The 14,837-nt window shown below is 38.9% G+C and overlaps 1 protein-coding gene across 1 annotated transcript in view; it reads left to right on the forward strand.

Annotated features, from left to right (window-relative positions):
• Tnks (tankyrase) overlaps window positions 1-14,837 on the forward strand; it is a 151,025-nt gene that overhangs the window by 92,264 nt on the left and 43,924 nt on the right. The window contains exons 6-9 of the mRNA XM_038326814.2: window positions 7,681-7,775; window positions 9,404-9,470; window positions 9,757-9,943; window positions 13,691-13,812. Of these exons, the coding sequence (XP_038182742.1) occupies window positions 7,681-7,775; window positions 9,404-9,470; window positions 9,757-9,943; window positions 13,691-13,812 (471 nt within the window). The remainder of the gene's footprint in view (window positions 1-7,680; window positions 7,776-9,403; window positions 9,471-9,756; window positions 9,944-13,690; window positions 13,813-14,837) is intronic.

Below are 14,837 nucleotides of genomic sequence, written 5' to 3' on the forward strand. Positions count from 1 at the left end.
GCACTCAGGAGACAGAGGTCCTAGAGCTTCCTCTGTAGACCAAGGTGGCCTTAAACTCACAGAGATCCACCTGCCTCTGGGCTCCCCCACCCCCAGGCCTGGGATTAAAGGCGTTCACTACCACTACCTGGCCAATCCACCTTTTAAAAGGATGTTTTCAATAACTAGGAAAAAATGTGTTTCTGTTCTAAGATTGGCATTGGTAGTAAGACTCAAAACTGTAACAAGTATAAACAGTTGAAATACTGAATATTGAAGTAATACTGAAAGCAGACTAATTCTAAATGTATTTTTCCTTTTGTAACTCTGACTTAATTTTTGTATTGCAACTACTAATACACTAATACTAATACACTACTCTAAAAACACCAGAGAAAATAAACTGCCTTTATGCGGGGTTTAGTCCTGCTGGCCATGGGTGATGAGAAAGCTGTAATTAAGGACAGCTGGAGGCATCTACCTTTAATGATGCTGCATTGACCATGTGAATAGGTCCCAGAATAGCACAGACATCACAACAGAAGGAACCTGAGGGTGGCAGCATATCTCCACTATCCTGGAGGTTTTTTACACCTTCACATCAACTCAAGGAAGCACCCAATTTCCTGGCATCCACTTACCATGACTTGCACTGCTGGTACAAAGGAAGTAGTCCCTCTGTGTCCTCACAGGTCACCAGTAATGACTTCCTACATGACCGGTGTAAAGGGAGTAGTCCCTCTGTGTCCTCACAGGTCACCAGTAATTGCAATTTATCTTTTCAAATCTGTCTATTGTAAATTATCTAGAGCCTTTGTCAGATTTATTTTTATTCTTACTTATATATATATGTGTACCTTTTGTGTACAGATACTTGTGGAGGCCAGAAGAGCAAATTGGATCCTCAGGAGCTGGGCTGGGGATTAATTAAATTAAAGGATATTAATTAATTGATAATTAATTAAAGGAGATTCTGGGCCACCCGACGTGCTAGGAACTGAACTAGGGTCCTGGAAGAACAACAAGCACTCTTCACTGTGCAGCCTCCCACACCCCCTGTTGCTTAAAATGTTTGATGTTTAGGTCTGAATACCTAAGATTGCAAACATTAATTACAAAGGAAATTGCCAAGGCTATGTCTCGTCAGCACCTGTCTAGCTTGTGTAACACCATGAGTTCAGTTCCTAGCACCACATGGAGAGGGGGAAAGGTTAAACCTACCCCAACATATCCACTCAAATATGAAGTAAGAGTAGAAAGGTATTTATAGGAGCTAGATAGTGTGAAGATTTTTTTCTCCTTAAAACACAAAATACCAAGGTTCAGTCAAACTAGCAAGCCTGGCTCGCCAACTGTTTCTCACTAGACCTGACGAGCTAGACCTGTGCCTTGAGAATGCTTAAGCACATCGTTTTCTTCCTCCTACACACCCTGTAAGAAGATGCTAAAAGCTTTCCATTCACATACTGGACTTCTTTGGCTGATTCTGGACTGAGGTTAAAAGGAGAAACTCAAATTGGTTGCTGGCTGAAGAATCTCCTTGGGATTACTACAACAATGATGTTGAGTTCAAATTGAATTAAGTTGGCATTTAGAGCTCTGTTGTCCCAGGGGTTCCCTACTCATTTCTTTTATCTTTATCTTTGTAATACATATAAAATACAGTTTTTATAGCTTCACTTTAAAAATACTTTTAAAATTACTTTTCTGACATTACTGGGGTTTGAATCTAGGGCCCTCTTCATACTAGGCAAGTGCTCTACCACAGAGATATAACCACAGCTCTCTTTTTATTTTGAGATGGGGGTCTAAGTTACTTAGGCTGGCCTTGAACTTGCAATCTTCCTGCCTCTTGAATAGCTGGGATTGCAGGCTTTGTACTCCAAGGACTGACTTTTAATTTAAGGTAGTTGAAATGTAGAATAGTTGTTTTATAAAGTATCTCATAAGGTCTATAACTTTGAATTCAGATATTTGTATGTTTTCCTATTGACGAGTCTGTTATTTTGGAAGAACATCCTCGTTGAGGCTATAAACTACCAGTTATTCCTCTATCTTTCTTGATGGAATCCATCTAGAATCTACAGACTCAGGTCACCCCACTTAATTTCTTCATGGAATCTGTCTAGAATTCACAGAATCTTAGGAATAGGCTTCAAGTGACAGCTGACCTAGCCACACACTTTGTAAAAAGAGTTCAGAAACTTCAAGGATACTGATTCTCATAATAGCCTCTCAGTGCAGAGCTGAAATCTTCTCAGGGAATAATGTCAACAGGTCGTGCTTGAGTGAATTTTGTTGTTTTAGTTTTTTGGTTTTTGTTTCAAGATAGTTTCTCTATATAGCCCTGGCTGGCCTGGAACTCACAGAGATCCACCCGCCTCTGCCTCCGGAGTGCTGGCATTAAAGGCATGGGCTTCCATCACCTGGCTATGACTTTTGGGTTTTTTGTTGTTGTTGTTGTTGTTGTTTTGGTTTGTTGTTGTTGTTGTCGTCGTCATTGTTGTTGTTGTTTAAGAGATCTTCCTGGCTGAAAACTTGGTTTGATTCCAGATTTAGCACCTATTGGGTATCTGAGAAGTGATACTGACCGAGAGTAGCCAGGAAGTTGTTCTGCAAGTAGTTGACACAGTTGAGGGGGCTTACTTGAAGAAAGCAAGTGCCCATCTTTCTGGGGATTCAGCAGCAATGTGGGAAGAAAGCAGAATAAAACTTGCTGTCTATGTTCATTTTCCTAACTCTTCCTGGGGTTGTACTTCTAGGCAGCTTTTATTAAGAAGCCCAACATTTCTGGGCTGCTCATTCTAATGGTATGGTCTCACTATTGGAGTATGTAGTTCTTTGTTACAGTCTGAGAATGAGTGCTGGCATGCTTAGAACCAATGAGCTCCTTGCCACAGATGCTTTCTACTCGGCCACACCAGTCTGTTTCTGAAGATCAGTCTGTGAGTCTGAGCTTTTAGTCAATGGAAAATAAGGAATACAGAATGAGAATGATGTCACCCTTCCTGGATTTGGTCTGCCTCTCTCTACTCTTACCTCCCTGTTCCCCAGCTTCTTCATCTGCTCTAAGGTGGTAATAGTAGTTTCAAACCCAGGTACTGCCGGGCGGTGGTGGCGCACGCCTTTAATCCCAGCACTCGGGAGGCAGAGGCAGGCGGATCTCTGTGAGTTCAAGACCAGCCTGGTCTACAAGAGCTAGCTCCAGGACAGGCTCTAAAGCTGCAGAGAAACCCTGTCTCGAAAAACCAAAAAAAAAAAAAAAAAAAAAAACCCAGGTACTTACTCTGTTAGCCAGTTGATACACACACACACACACACTATGTAAAAAGAGTTCAAAAACTTCAAGGATGCTGATTCTCATAATTATACTACTTAAAAGTTAGGGCTCAGAAACGAGATGCACTTATTTCTAAGGATGCATGCCCATATCGATTCTCTGACTTTTCATTTGTTTGGATTCTCATCTAAGTATCGGTGTCTCAAAGAGCTTCTTAAAGCATTCCGTCATAGCAGATTAATCATGTCTCTGTTGATAGAAATGTAATAAAGTTTTGATTATGTTTATTGTATTTACCTAGGAGTTTTGACTTAATGGCTGGTGTAGTATTGTATTTGTATCAGGGAAACACTAATCTATTTTAACCAAATAATAGGTCCAAATGAGATAGACTTTGATAAAATAGAGCAAGAATTGAAATACTTAAATATTCATTTATAGGCAGTGAGTAAATAATCATGGTACAGCTACATAATAGAAATACTGTATAGCCATTACAAAGAATAAGACAGACTTTTCTATAATAGCATTAGAAAAAAGTCAAATCGCAAAAGGCTATAATGTGGTCCTATTGGTCTGACAAAAGCAGCAACTAGACGGACTCTAGGAAGAGCAAACACACCGTTGTGGACGCAGGAAAGCTCCCAGGACCCTTGGGCAGCTGTACCTGTGACTCCCTCTGGGAAAGGGGCATGCTGGCCTGCAGAGGAGCACAAGCATGGTTTCCTCACTGCTTGCATTTTTGGAGAGATTATGTTAATCTTTACATTTAAAGCTGTTCTACCCTGGAGAGAATGATTCATATAAAGAAACTGATCATTTGAGACCAGCTAAAATTGAGAAAATACTTGATATTTTTACTTTAGAAGCCATACTTAAAGAAAGGCATGGTTTTTATAGATCAAAAAAGTTGAATTTTTAGGCTTTGTGTTTGTTTATATTTATATGCAGCTTTTCTAAGACAGTATCTAGACTCATAGATTGATAGGAAGTATGGTTGCAAAACTGATGACACACTTAGCAGTCTTGCCACTAACAGAAATATTTAGCCTTACTCTGTCCCCTGCTGGGGTACGTGTGTAGTAATAGGGGAGAGATGCTGGTTCTCTGTGAACTATGTAGTAATGGGGAGAAGAGTTCAGATGCTCATTTGAAGGAAGAAAGTGAAGTCCCAGTTTATAAGCAACATAGGTGTGACCACAAACTAGTTACTTCAGGAAGAAGACAGGCTAAAGGCATTTCCTTCAGTGGGGTACTATTTTAACAACAGCAAAATCAGGGTGTAGCACGAATTCTAATTGTTCTTAATAATAAAAACACGGGGACAGATATTAGGAGATGAAAGGTGAAATATCAGAGAAGCAGTGTGGCCACCCGGTGGAGAGTTCTTACCTCCACCAATGCTCAGACCAAAGGGGTGATCCTGTCTCTACAGATCCTCAGACTAAATGCTATCTCTTCAAAACCTCAAACTACATCTGAGCTCCTGTCTCCTCCCACCTTATATTCTTCTCTCCCCTTGTTTTGTCTAAAATAAGGATCACCCCTTCAGTCTGAGGATTCAGTAGAGGTCAAAGGTCTCTCTGGTGGCTGGCTACACTGCTTCTCTGATCTGATCTTCTCTGGTCTCTCAGCTTTCACCCCCTCATAGCTGACTCTGGGTTTTTATTATTAAGACCAATTGGAATTCGTATTTCAACAGGGTGCATAAAGACTGTTTTGGATTTGAGAAATTTACAAGACACAGTAACCAATTGTATTAACCTTGATTGTTGCAGTTTTATAGGAACATCCATAAAAGTGGAATATTGACATCAACATTGGATTATGAGATCTATTTTGTTGGGTTTGATAATAACTTGGAAGTCTGAAAGAATTTGCTTTTAGAATACTTTTGGAGGTAGGGAAGAGATGTAGTCAAGAGAGATGACAGAAGTTCATGGAACAATGTCATATTAACTAGTGACTATTAAAATATGGGAAATGAATGCATTGGTGTTTAATAATTTCTCTAAACTTGTTTTTAGTAAAGAAGAAATTTCGTATTTGTATGTTGAAAATTATGAAACTTTTAGAGAATCATTTTGTAGTTGAAACTGTAGAACAAGAATCTGGAGGAAGAACTTAAATAGCATCCTTTATTGTGAAGTATATGGAGCTAAGAGAGGCCGTGCCTGAGTCTCTGGAAGAAATAAGGCAGTAGATGACAAAATGGATAACCTTCCTTGTCTTGAACTAACTCTTTGTAGTAGTCTTCTAATGTACTAAAGTACTAGGTCTTCCCGGGAATGCACATACATGTAAGGATGCACATGTGTGTATACACGTGCACACACACACACACACACAAACACAAACAAACTCTTTCTGACTTTGTACCTCTTAACACTAAGAAATTTGACCAGTATTAAATCTGCCTGGAGTCCTGACAACAGTAAGTTTCCTGGAGCCAGGAAACATCCTGGACAGACCAAAACAAGTTGGTCACCATTGCTTGAGCTATTACAGGGGATTGATATCAGCCACACTGAATTTTCATCTTAAAGAAAATAAAAGCCCTGTATATGCATTATGAATTAGACGACTCTCTGGTGACTTACACCAGAGCTTCATAGCTATGGCTTCAGTCTTCCCTGGAAAATATATCGAATACCACACTGCCCGTGGTTAAATGTCAGGGTCATGACCATCTTAGTTTGAGTTCCTGTTGCTATAACATAGCCTGACAAATGCAACATAGGTGAGAAAGGGGTTCAGTTCATTTAGCTCACAGTTCCAGGGTACAGTCCATTGTTGTGAAGTCAGGATGGTGGGAGTTTGAAACAGCGGCTGGTCACATCTACTCCGCAGACAGAATGCATGCATGCCTGTGCTCAGCTCATTCTCCATCGCATCAGTCCAGGTGCCAGCTGATAAAAATGATGCTGTCCACTTTCAAAGCATATCATAAAATGACACCGTAACATGTGGGAGCTTTTTAAATTCAGTAACCTTAGCCCCCAGTTCTATCACCACCTTGGCTCTGCTTCCTTCTCTAATGGTTCTTTCCAAACTCGACACTGGCATTTTTTCACTATCTTCCTGAATCAAGGTACCAGTGTTATCAATTTGTAAGAACTTTTGAAATTCCTTAACTCCATTTTTTCACAGTTTATATCAGGCATCCTCTTATTTTTTTAACCTGATCAATTACAGAGCCTCCATTTATCTGAGCTATATAACTGTTTCAACCATTTGTAAACTAAGCATATTACCACTTTCAAAATATTATAATTTTACTCAAAGAATTTTTTAAAAATCTGAGAGTAGGAAGCTAATTTTTCTTACATTTTGACTGTTTACATAAACATTTAAAATAAGTGTATATATTATTTAGAAATTTGTTCATTTTTGGAAATGGGAAGTATTGAATCAACAATGAGCAAATAAAGTTGAGTAAAGAGCATTATAAAAAAGGAAAATCTTCTTTGCTCATAGTCGATTAAATTACCACCTTCTTCACAAAATTTTAAATGTCAGGTTTGCCAAATAGCAGCTTGCCAGCTTGCTGAGCAGTCTTCTGTAGTAGGGACTGTCACTGGAGGATGCCGTGTAGAGTGGGCAGCCAATGGAACAGTGGGGTTTCGCCTTACTGCTAGAAGTCATAGGGTGCGCTGTCTTTTTGGGTTCGTCTAGAGTGTCTTCAAATAGCTCTTCATGGATGCCGCTCAGTCTTTTCCATCAAAGTTTGAAAGTCAGATCTTTATGTGTCCAGTTATTGGGAATAGGACCCTTTCCTGACTTTAAATTAGCGTAACAGGAATGGTTCATGCTGGAAAGGAAGGAGGGAAGAAGCAACACAGGACTTGCAGGAGAGCTTAATTATTGAAGCCCTTGAGGCTCAGTAGGGACATGGATGAGGTTGTTATCCTATTCCATGCTGCTATAAACTGATCTGAGGGATGTTTAAAGAAAAGTGTGCTTGGTTTGTAACTCTTGTGACTGGAAGATCCAGATGGCATGTTGCCAGCGTCTGGCCAGGACCCCTTGCTTCATCATGGCAGGAATGAGTGAGTGAATGTGTGACAGAGAAGTGAAGCAGACCAGGAGGAGAGGGCAAGGTCACACGGGGAGAGGACAAGAGAGCAAGCCAAAGCAGGACTTGCTTCGCAAAAGCACCTTTTTGTGAAATCAGCCCAGTGCCTCCAGAGCCCTAACTCACTTCCTGGAGAAAAGCAGTACCCTCACTTGAAGCCCCTAGCACCTGGATACACTTACGAGTGACATGAGTTTTGATGTGGACAGACCAGAATAAAGCCATTGCAGGTAACACTGGAGACGGACTTCTCACTCTAGGAAAGGGAATTATAAACTGAGTGGGAACCAAGGCCATCTCGAAAACGAAACCTGAAGAGGTGACGAGCTCTTCTTTCTCTCTCCAGTCTACTCCTTTACACCTGGCAGCAGGCTACAACAGAGTTCGGATAGTTCAGCTGCTTCTCCAGCATGGTGCTGATGTTCACGCAAAAGACAAAGGGTAGGTGCAGCCGTTTGTTGCCGTTTAAGGATTTCATGGATGGATGATTATGCTATTTTCATCTTTTGATAATCTGAAGGTTTTAACTCATTGAGAATGTTCAGCTGGGGTGGGAAAGAGAAAGCTCAGTAGTTAGAGCACTGGCTTTGGTTTCAGAAGACTAAGTTTCACTCCTAGCACACACAGGGTTGCTCACACCTACGTCTAACTCCCATTTCACAGGATTCAGTGCCCTCTTCTGGCATCTGTGGACACCAGGTACATAAGCATACAAATACCATACACATAGAATAATAATAAATTGAAAAATAATGTTCTTCAGCTTGATCTCAGATGTTATTTTATGTATATACTATAGACTTCCCACGACCATTTGTTACACCAATTTAATTTTATTGCGATTTTATTTGAAATTATTTTTCACAATTATAGTCAGTTTTATCTCTTAAACTGCATTTCAGAATGATTTAAAAGTACTGAAAATTGTGATTATCTAGCATAGTAGCTATTAAGAGAATTTCCTCTTATTAATAAACTGTACTAATAAGTAAATTTTTTTAATCTGGTTTTTTCTTTGATCCACTTAAACTAATTCAGTCTGGATGCTCTTGATAAACATTGGTACAGGAAGTAATGTTGACTGACGTTTCTGTCCTGCCCAGTTCCCGCAGTCGTTAAGTCCCAAAGAAATCACACAGAGGTCTACATTAATTATAAACTGATTGGCCTAGTAAAGTAATGGCTAGGAAACAAAAAAGTGTCATTTTCTTATGAATTGATAAATATTGGAAGGTTACCAGTTTCCTTCTAGTTTCAAATGACCTGTGAACATTGCTTTCTGTCCTGTATGAAAAGCTAACATTTCTCATTATCTGGCCTTAAGATGCCAAGGATAATTGACTCTGCCCAGGTGAGGCAGATGATGTTAGACTTCTGTGATTGACAGCATAAAGAACAAATGCCCTAAAGAGAGACTTCTTTCATTCAGCTCACATTCATGTCAGGAAACATAGAAATGAACTCAGTACTTGAGACAGTTACAAGAAGGAGAATCCATCCATTTCAGGTCTGCCCCTTTCCATGCTGTCTTTCTCGCTTGTCAAGTTTATGCCTCCTGTGAACCGTGTGTCCTGAGAGAGTGGGGCACAAGTGCCTAGTGCCCCTGTAAACCTGGTTTCTCGTGCATATCTAAAAACAAATGGGTGTACAATAGGCAGTCATTGAGAAGCACGGCAGAAAAGGGTGGCTTCTAAACACACTCAGAAAGGGTAGTCTGATAGGGAAGCTTTAATAGTTTGAATATTTCTTATTCTGAAAAGTATCACAACAGTGGACTAAAGTAGGACTGTTAGTTCTGCCAGTAACCGTGCCTGTTACATACTGATACGTGTTTATTAGTGCCTTAGTCTTTCCTTTAATTCTTCTGATTGGGAGTTTTTATTATTTTTATAAATTGTGCATAAAGACCACAGGTAAATAATAAAGGTGTGATATAAGCTGTGCTTTGAGTTCTTTCCATAAATTCTTAAAATGCTTTTTAAAAATAGAGTTGATTAGATTTGTTTTAGCAGTTCACAATTGGATGGTTGTTTGGAATTTCATTGTTTCAATTTCCTCTTTTCGTCTAGCGGACTTGTACCTCTTCACAATGCGTGCTCGTATGGACACTATGAGGTCACAGAGCTGCTGCTGAAGGTAAGAAAAATCCAAAGTATTGAACAGAATTGGCCTACCTCTTGTTTTTGTAGGTTGTTTATACTTTGTGGATTTTTTTAAAGTATTATTCTTAGGACAATAATATAAAATATAAAAATATTTCCATTGCTTAGAAACTTTGAAAATTCAACTTAAACTTTTTTAAAAGCTGTATTTAAAACTATTACATTCCAAAAGTTATAGCTGAAATTTTCAGTGAAATACATTTTCTGAGTTTGCTTCCCTCATAGAAATGGTTACTAATGTCAGGCTTTTCCTAATTCAGCATGGAGCCTGTGTTAACGCTATGGATCTGTGGCAGTTCACTCCACTACATGAAGCTGCTTCCAAGAACCGTGTAGAAGTCTGTTCTTTGTTACTTAGCCATGGTGCAGATCCCACCTTGGTCAACTGCCATGGCAAAAGTGCTATTGATATGGCTCCAACTCCTGAGCTCCGGGAAAGACTGACTTGTAAGTGTTTGTGTCCTAAGCCTAATCTTGCTAGCCATAAGTGAGACTGTCTCAGTTCTGCTCCATTACCCAGGCTGTGTTCTAACCGATGCTTCTTACATGTGTACTAGTTTATCATATTCATTTCTAGTCATGCGCTTTGCTTCATGTATTCCACAAGAGCCTTAACACATACACGTATATTATACATACTTATATACATATGAACAACACACATACTATATATATATACTCCATACATACATGTATGCAGACATGTTCTTTTTAAGCCCAATTCTAATTAATTTGTCAAGGTTCCTGGTTTGGTTTGGTTTTGCTTTGGGTTTTGGGGGGTTGTATTTTCTGTTTGCTAACTTACTTTCTTTAGTTTATGTGATGGCTCATATTTATCCTTATGTCATCATTGTCCTTTTCTTCTGCTCTCAACCCTTTTACAAATTAGTAGTCTTATTAGACGTGTAGACAGTCTGCTTTATTAGGTTGTCTTATTCTATTGTAGACCTTAACATTTACCTAAATTTGTATAGCTTTTTACAGGGTGCAGTTTCTTAGCTGTTTGAAACCTTCTCAATAGCAGTTCTTAATAAATAAGATTCTACTGGGAATTACGTGGAGGGAAGGATTTAGGGATCTTCTCTAACTGCAGTTTGCAGTGTCGTGCTTTCTGCTTTGTAGTTGGCTTTCAAATTACAGAATTTAAAGAAAATTATCCAGGAGGCTGGAGAGATGGCTCGGTGGTTAGGAGTGCTTGCAGTGCACTCATGAGGAACTGAGTGTTGGTCCTCACGTAACAAGCCAGTCACGGTTCACATGTGCCTGTAATCCCCAGCTGTGAGGGAAAGAGACCAGACAATCTCTGGCTTGCTGACTGCCAGCCTAGGCATGGGGAGGGCCACCATGAGCTCTAGCTCTGGGTTCAGGGAAGAACCCCTTCCTCAGACATCAGGACACCTTCACCTGGCCTCCATACATACTTAGGTATACATACACCACACACACAGCCCAGAGAAGACATTATACAGGAAAAAAATTATTCTTACACCATACCATTATTATTCATTACAACCACATTATTCTGTATACTTATCCCTTTTCTTGATTTTATTTATTCTTTTTGGAAAGCCAAATAAATGAGGCAGTTTGAATTTTATTCTTGAGATATATTTAGAAAGGCAAACTTTTAGACATTTTATAAAGATGAAAATTATCAGGTTTCCATGTTTGTGTCAATAGTAGATTTAGCATCTTTTAAACTGTGTGTCTTTGATGTTCTCAAAGCAAACACCTGAACTGGGCAGGGTGGAAGGTCCAGGAGTTCAGTGTTTCCTGCTCATGCAGAGGACCCAGATTTGGTTCTCAGAACCCATGTGGGACTGTTCACAACTGTGGGGTGGCTCACAATCACTAGGACTCCAGCTCCAGGGAATCCCATACATGAACGCAGACACACATAATTAAAAATAATAAAAATAAAACTTTAAAATTAAATTCTTTTTGTTGTTTTGTGTTATTTTTTTTTTTTTCAAGACAGGGTTTCTCTGTAGCTTTGGAGCCTGTCCTGGAACTAGCTCTTGTAGACCAGGCTGGCCTCAAACTCACAGAGATCCACCTACCTCTGCCCCCCGAGTGCTGGGATTAAAGGCATGTGCCACCACTGCCTGACAAAAAAATTCTTATTTAGCCTTTTGCATTTAAATTTTTAGAAGAATTACATAGTTGGTAGACATTCCACTTCCAGGGTTGTTGCTTTTTAATCATAACCATTCCTCAATAAAATATTTTAAATTTTAAAACCAATATGGTCAGAGATCTTATGATTTTTCTAAGAGCACAGATAAGGCCTATTCTGTGTAGGAAATAGCATGCCTTTTACTTGTATTACCGAGTCACAGCTCTTGCTCTCCTTAGTACTCCAGTGTTAATATTTACATTTTCCATAAATTTGCTGTTTTCTTTTGCACCACAGTTTCTCACTATATGGTAGGAAAATGCCAAACTGCCTTTCTCATGTTGGTGTATGTAGCATGCTTTTCATTAAAGACAGTGTCACTTGCCTTCAGCTTCAGTTTCTCTTCTGCTTACTCTAGCAAAGCTCTACAGTTTGCTTGCTCCCATTTCTGAATGCATCTGCTCCTTTGTAGTTGCCAAGATCCTGCCCTTTACACGTCTACCTGTGGTTCCCTAACTTTATTAGCCCCTACTCATAGTATTGAAATCACAACATCTAATTTTGCTATTGATATTTGCTGGTTTACTTTATCATCTCAGTTATATTACCTTGTGTTTTGTTCCAGAAATTTTAAAGTCTCACATTGAGAAATTTAAAAATCTTAAAGAACCATGAATATGGCTGCAAGATGATTCAGCCAGTAAGAGTACTTACCACACAAACCTGATGATGTGCATTTGATTCCTCAGGACAGACTTTGAACAAAGAAAATCAACTCTTAAAAGTTGTCCTCTGATTGCTACACATATCCTGTGGCGTGCATGCACAAAAACACACACTTTTTCAAAAAAGAAATGTTAAATAAAAGGTCATCTAGAAAATGGTTCATTTTCTGAACTAACCACAACTTATTAATAACAACTAATATTTATTGAGAGCCTACTATGTGCCAGACTTTGCTGTGTGATAAGACTGAAGGATAAATATGGCAGGGGTTCTAGGCTGATCACAGCTGCTGTGATCCTAAATGAAAGTATTCAGGGAAGGCAAATATATTGGAAGGTGTGTCCAAAGCATCTAAACCGAGGCCTTCAAGAGTGACTAGTGGTTCATAAGGCACGTGGTGTATCTGAACAAGTGTCTGTGTATATTCCTCTGTCTTTTGAGAGGGAAGTGTGGTGGGGCCCTCACAGGAAAGAAGAAACAGCACAGTATCATGCAGATGCATAGGTTCAGATGTTAGAACAGCTGAAATGGTTATGTATTGGTGCCAGACTTGCATGTTTTAGAATGCTTTTCAGCTTTGTTAATAAAATAAAACCAAATTTGTAAAATAGAAAATAAAAATCTAAAGTTATTCCTATGTAGTTATTGTTCTTTGAAAAATTTCTAATTCTAGCAGGTCTCAAACATTTCAATTCTCTGTCAAGACAATAAGTACTGTTAATATTTTGACTATTTCTCTAAATATCATTTTCTGTTCCATGACTTGCATTTCATTCTGATGGCAGCAAGAGTAGCAAGAACAATATGGTATAAGAACTAGGCCCCTCCTGTCTTCCTTGACAGTCTATAAAGGTCTGTGTTCTGTAGGAGAGCTGCAGCGCACACCAGTGTGTGTGCACTAGTGATTCGGCTGCAGAAGTGCATGCCTTAGTGTGACTCCCCATCAGCTCTGAGGGTATTAAAAGCTCGTTCAGAGTATTTAGAGTTCAAAACTTTTCCTTAACCTGTACTGCATTCCTTATATTATTATTATTTTATACCACTATTTTAAGTAAAATCGAGATCATTTTCCTACATGATTTTCCTACTTACAATTTTGAGGGGTTTGTTTGTTTGAGGGGTTTTTTTGTGTATTTGTGTGTGTACTGGCCTTTTGAGACATTTTCACACAGCTGGTCTCAAATGCTTTGCAGGCCAGTCTAGCCTTGAATTTGTAATCTTCATGCCTCAGCCTTCCAAGTGCGAACCTACAGAATTGCAAATTATAATTTCCAGCATTGATTATAACTTATAAAATTGTCACTTTTATTTAATAACCATTTTTTATTTGATAACTGTTATTTCATTGGCAGATGAATTTAAAGGCCATTCTTTACTGCAAGCAGCCAGAGAAGCAGACCTGGCCAAAGTTAAGAAAACACTTGCTTTGGAAATCATCAACTTCAAGCAGCCACAGTCTCATGAGACAGCACTGGTAAGATGGCACTACCCATAGCATAGGTCCCTAGGTCGGTAACAGTGGTGCAGCGTTAAATAATGCTTTTCATTTTGGAAACCTAAAAGTGGCTTGCTCTCTGAAATGCCAGCAATTTGCATTTTAATGTTGGTTGCACTGATTTTTAACTTTTGTTTGGTCATGATTCTTTGTGGGTGAGGGACTAGATATTTGCTCAGCCATGATTAGACTTGTTTTATCTCTGTGTTCACCCAAGCTTATTGTGACGAATTACTTTTGTACTCCGTGCTTTCATTATAATGCAAAGTGTGATCTGATAGAATCTTCTCTTTAGGAGTATGCTTACTAGATAAATAGTATATCTGTTTTCTCTAGAATAAATAGGGTTTCATAGATATATGCATTTTCCTTTGGTGTAATTGCATTCAAATAACAGAGTATGTTCATATAAGGAAATGTTCCATCTGATCTCTCTGTTCCTGACTGTATAAATTACCTTTAAAACTATCCTTTTTTTTCCTCCTCCTACTCTTTCAGAAAGATTCACTTATTTTTGTATCATTAAACACATTAAGGCACAGGTGTTAGTCTGGTTAGTGTCTGCCCTCAGCTTCAGAATTTAAGCATATGTGGTTTTTATAGCATAAACTGTTAAATATGCTTCATTTAACTTCCTTAAACCTGTGTGGCTCAGAAAGACCATTTAGTCCATTTTGCTGAAAACCATTAAAAGATTAGCCAAACTGAAACGGGCCAACTTCAGTTGAAAACCATCACACCCAGTTCAGATAACTTCAGTCTACAGATGCTAGGCCAGGACACTAAGAGCCACAGAGTATAATCCCCAGCACCATAAGGGACTTGCCCTGCTGTTCTAGGGTAGTCAGTCTACTCAGTTGTGAGTGGTTTTAGTTTTTAAAATGTTAATACAATCATCAATGTAAAATGGAGCAAAATAAAAAGGTTATATAATTACGAGGATAAAATGTGAAGTTTCTGAGAGTATTGCTTCCTTTAAACTGCTTTAAGGTCACATGTTTTCA

Source organism: Arvicola amphibius, chromosome 4, assembly GCF_903992535.2.
Source record: "Arvicola amphibius chromosome 4, mArvAmp1.2, whole genome shotgun sequence".
In the NCBI taxonomy this organism is placed as follows: domain Eukaryota; kingdom Metazoa; phylum Chordata; class Mammalia; order Rodentia; family Cricetidae; genus Arvicola; species Arvicola amphibius.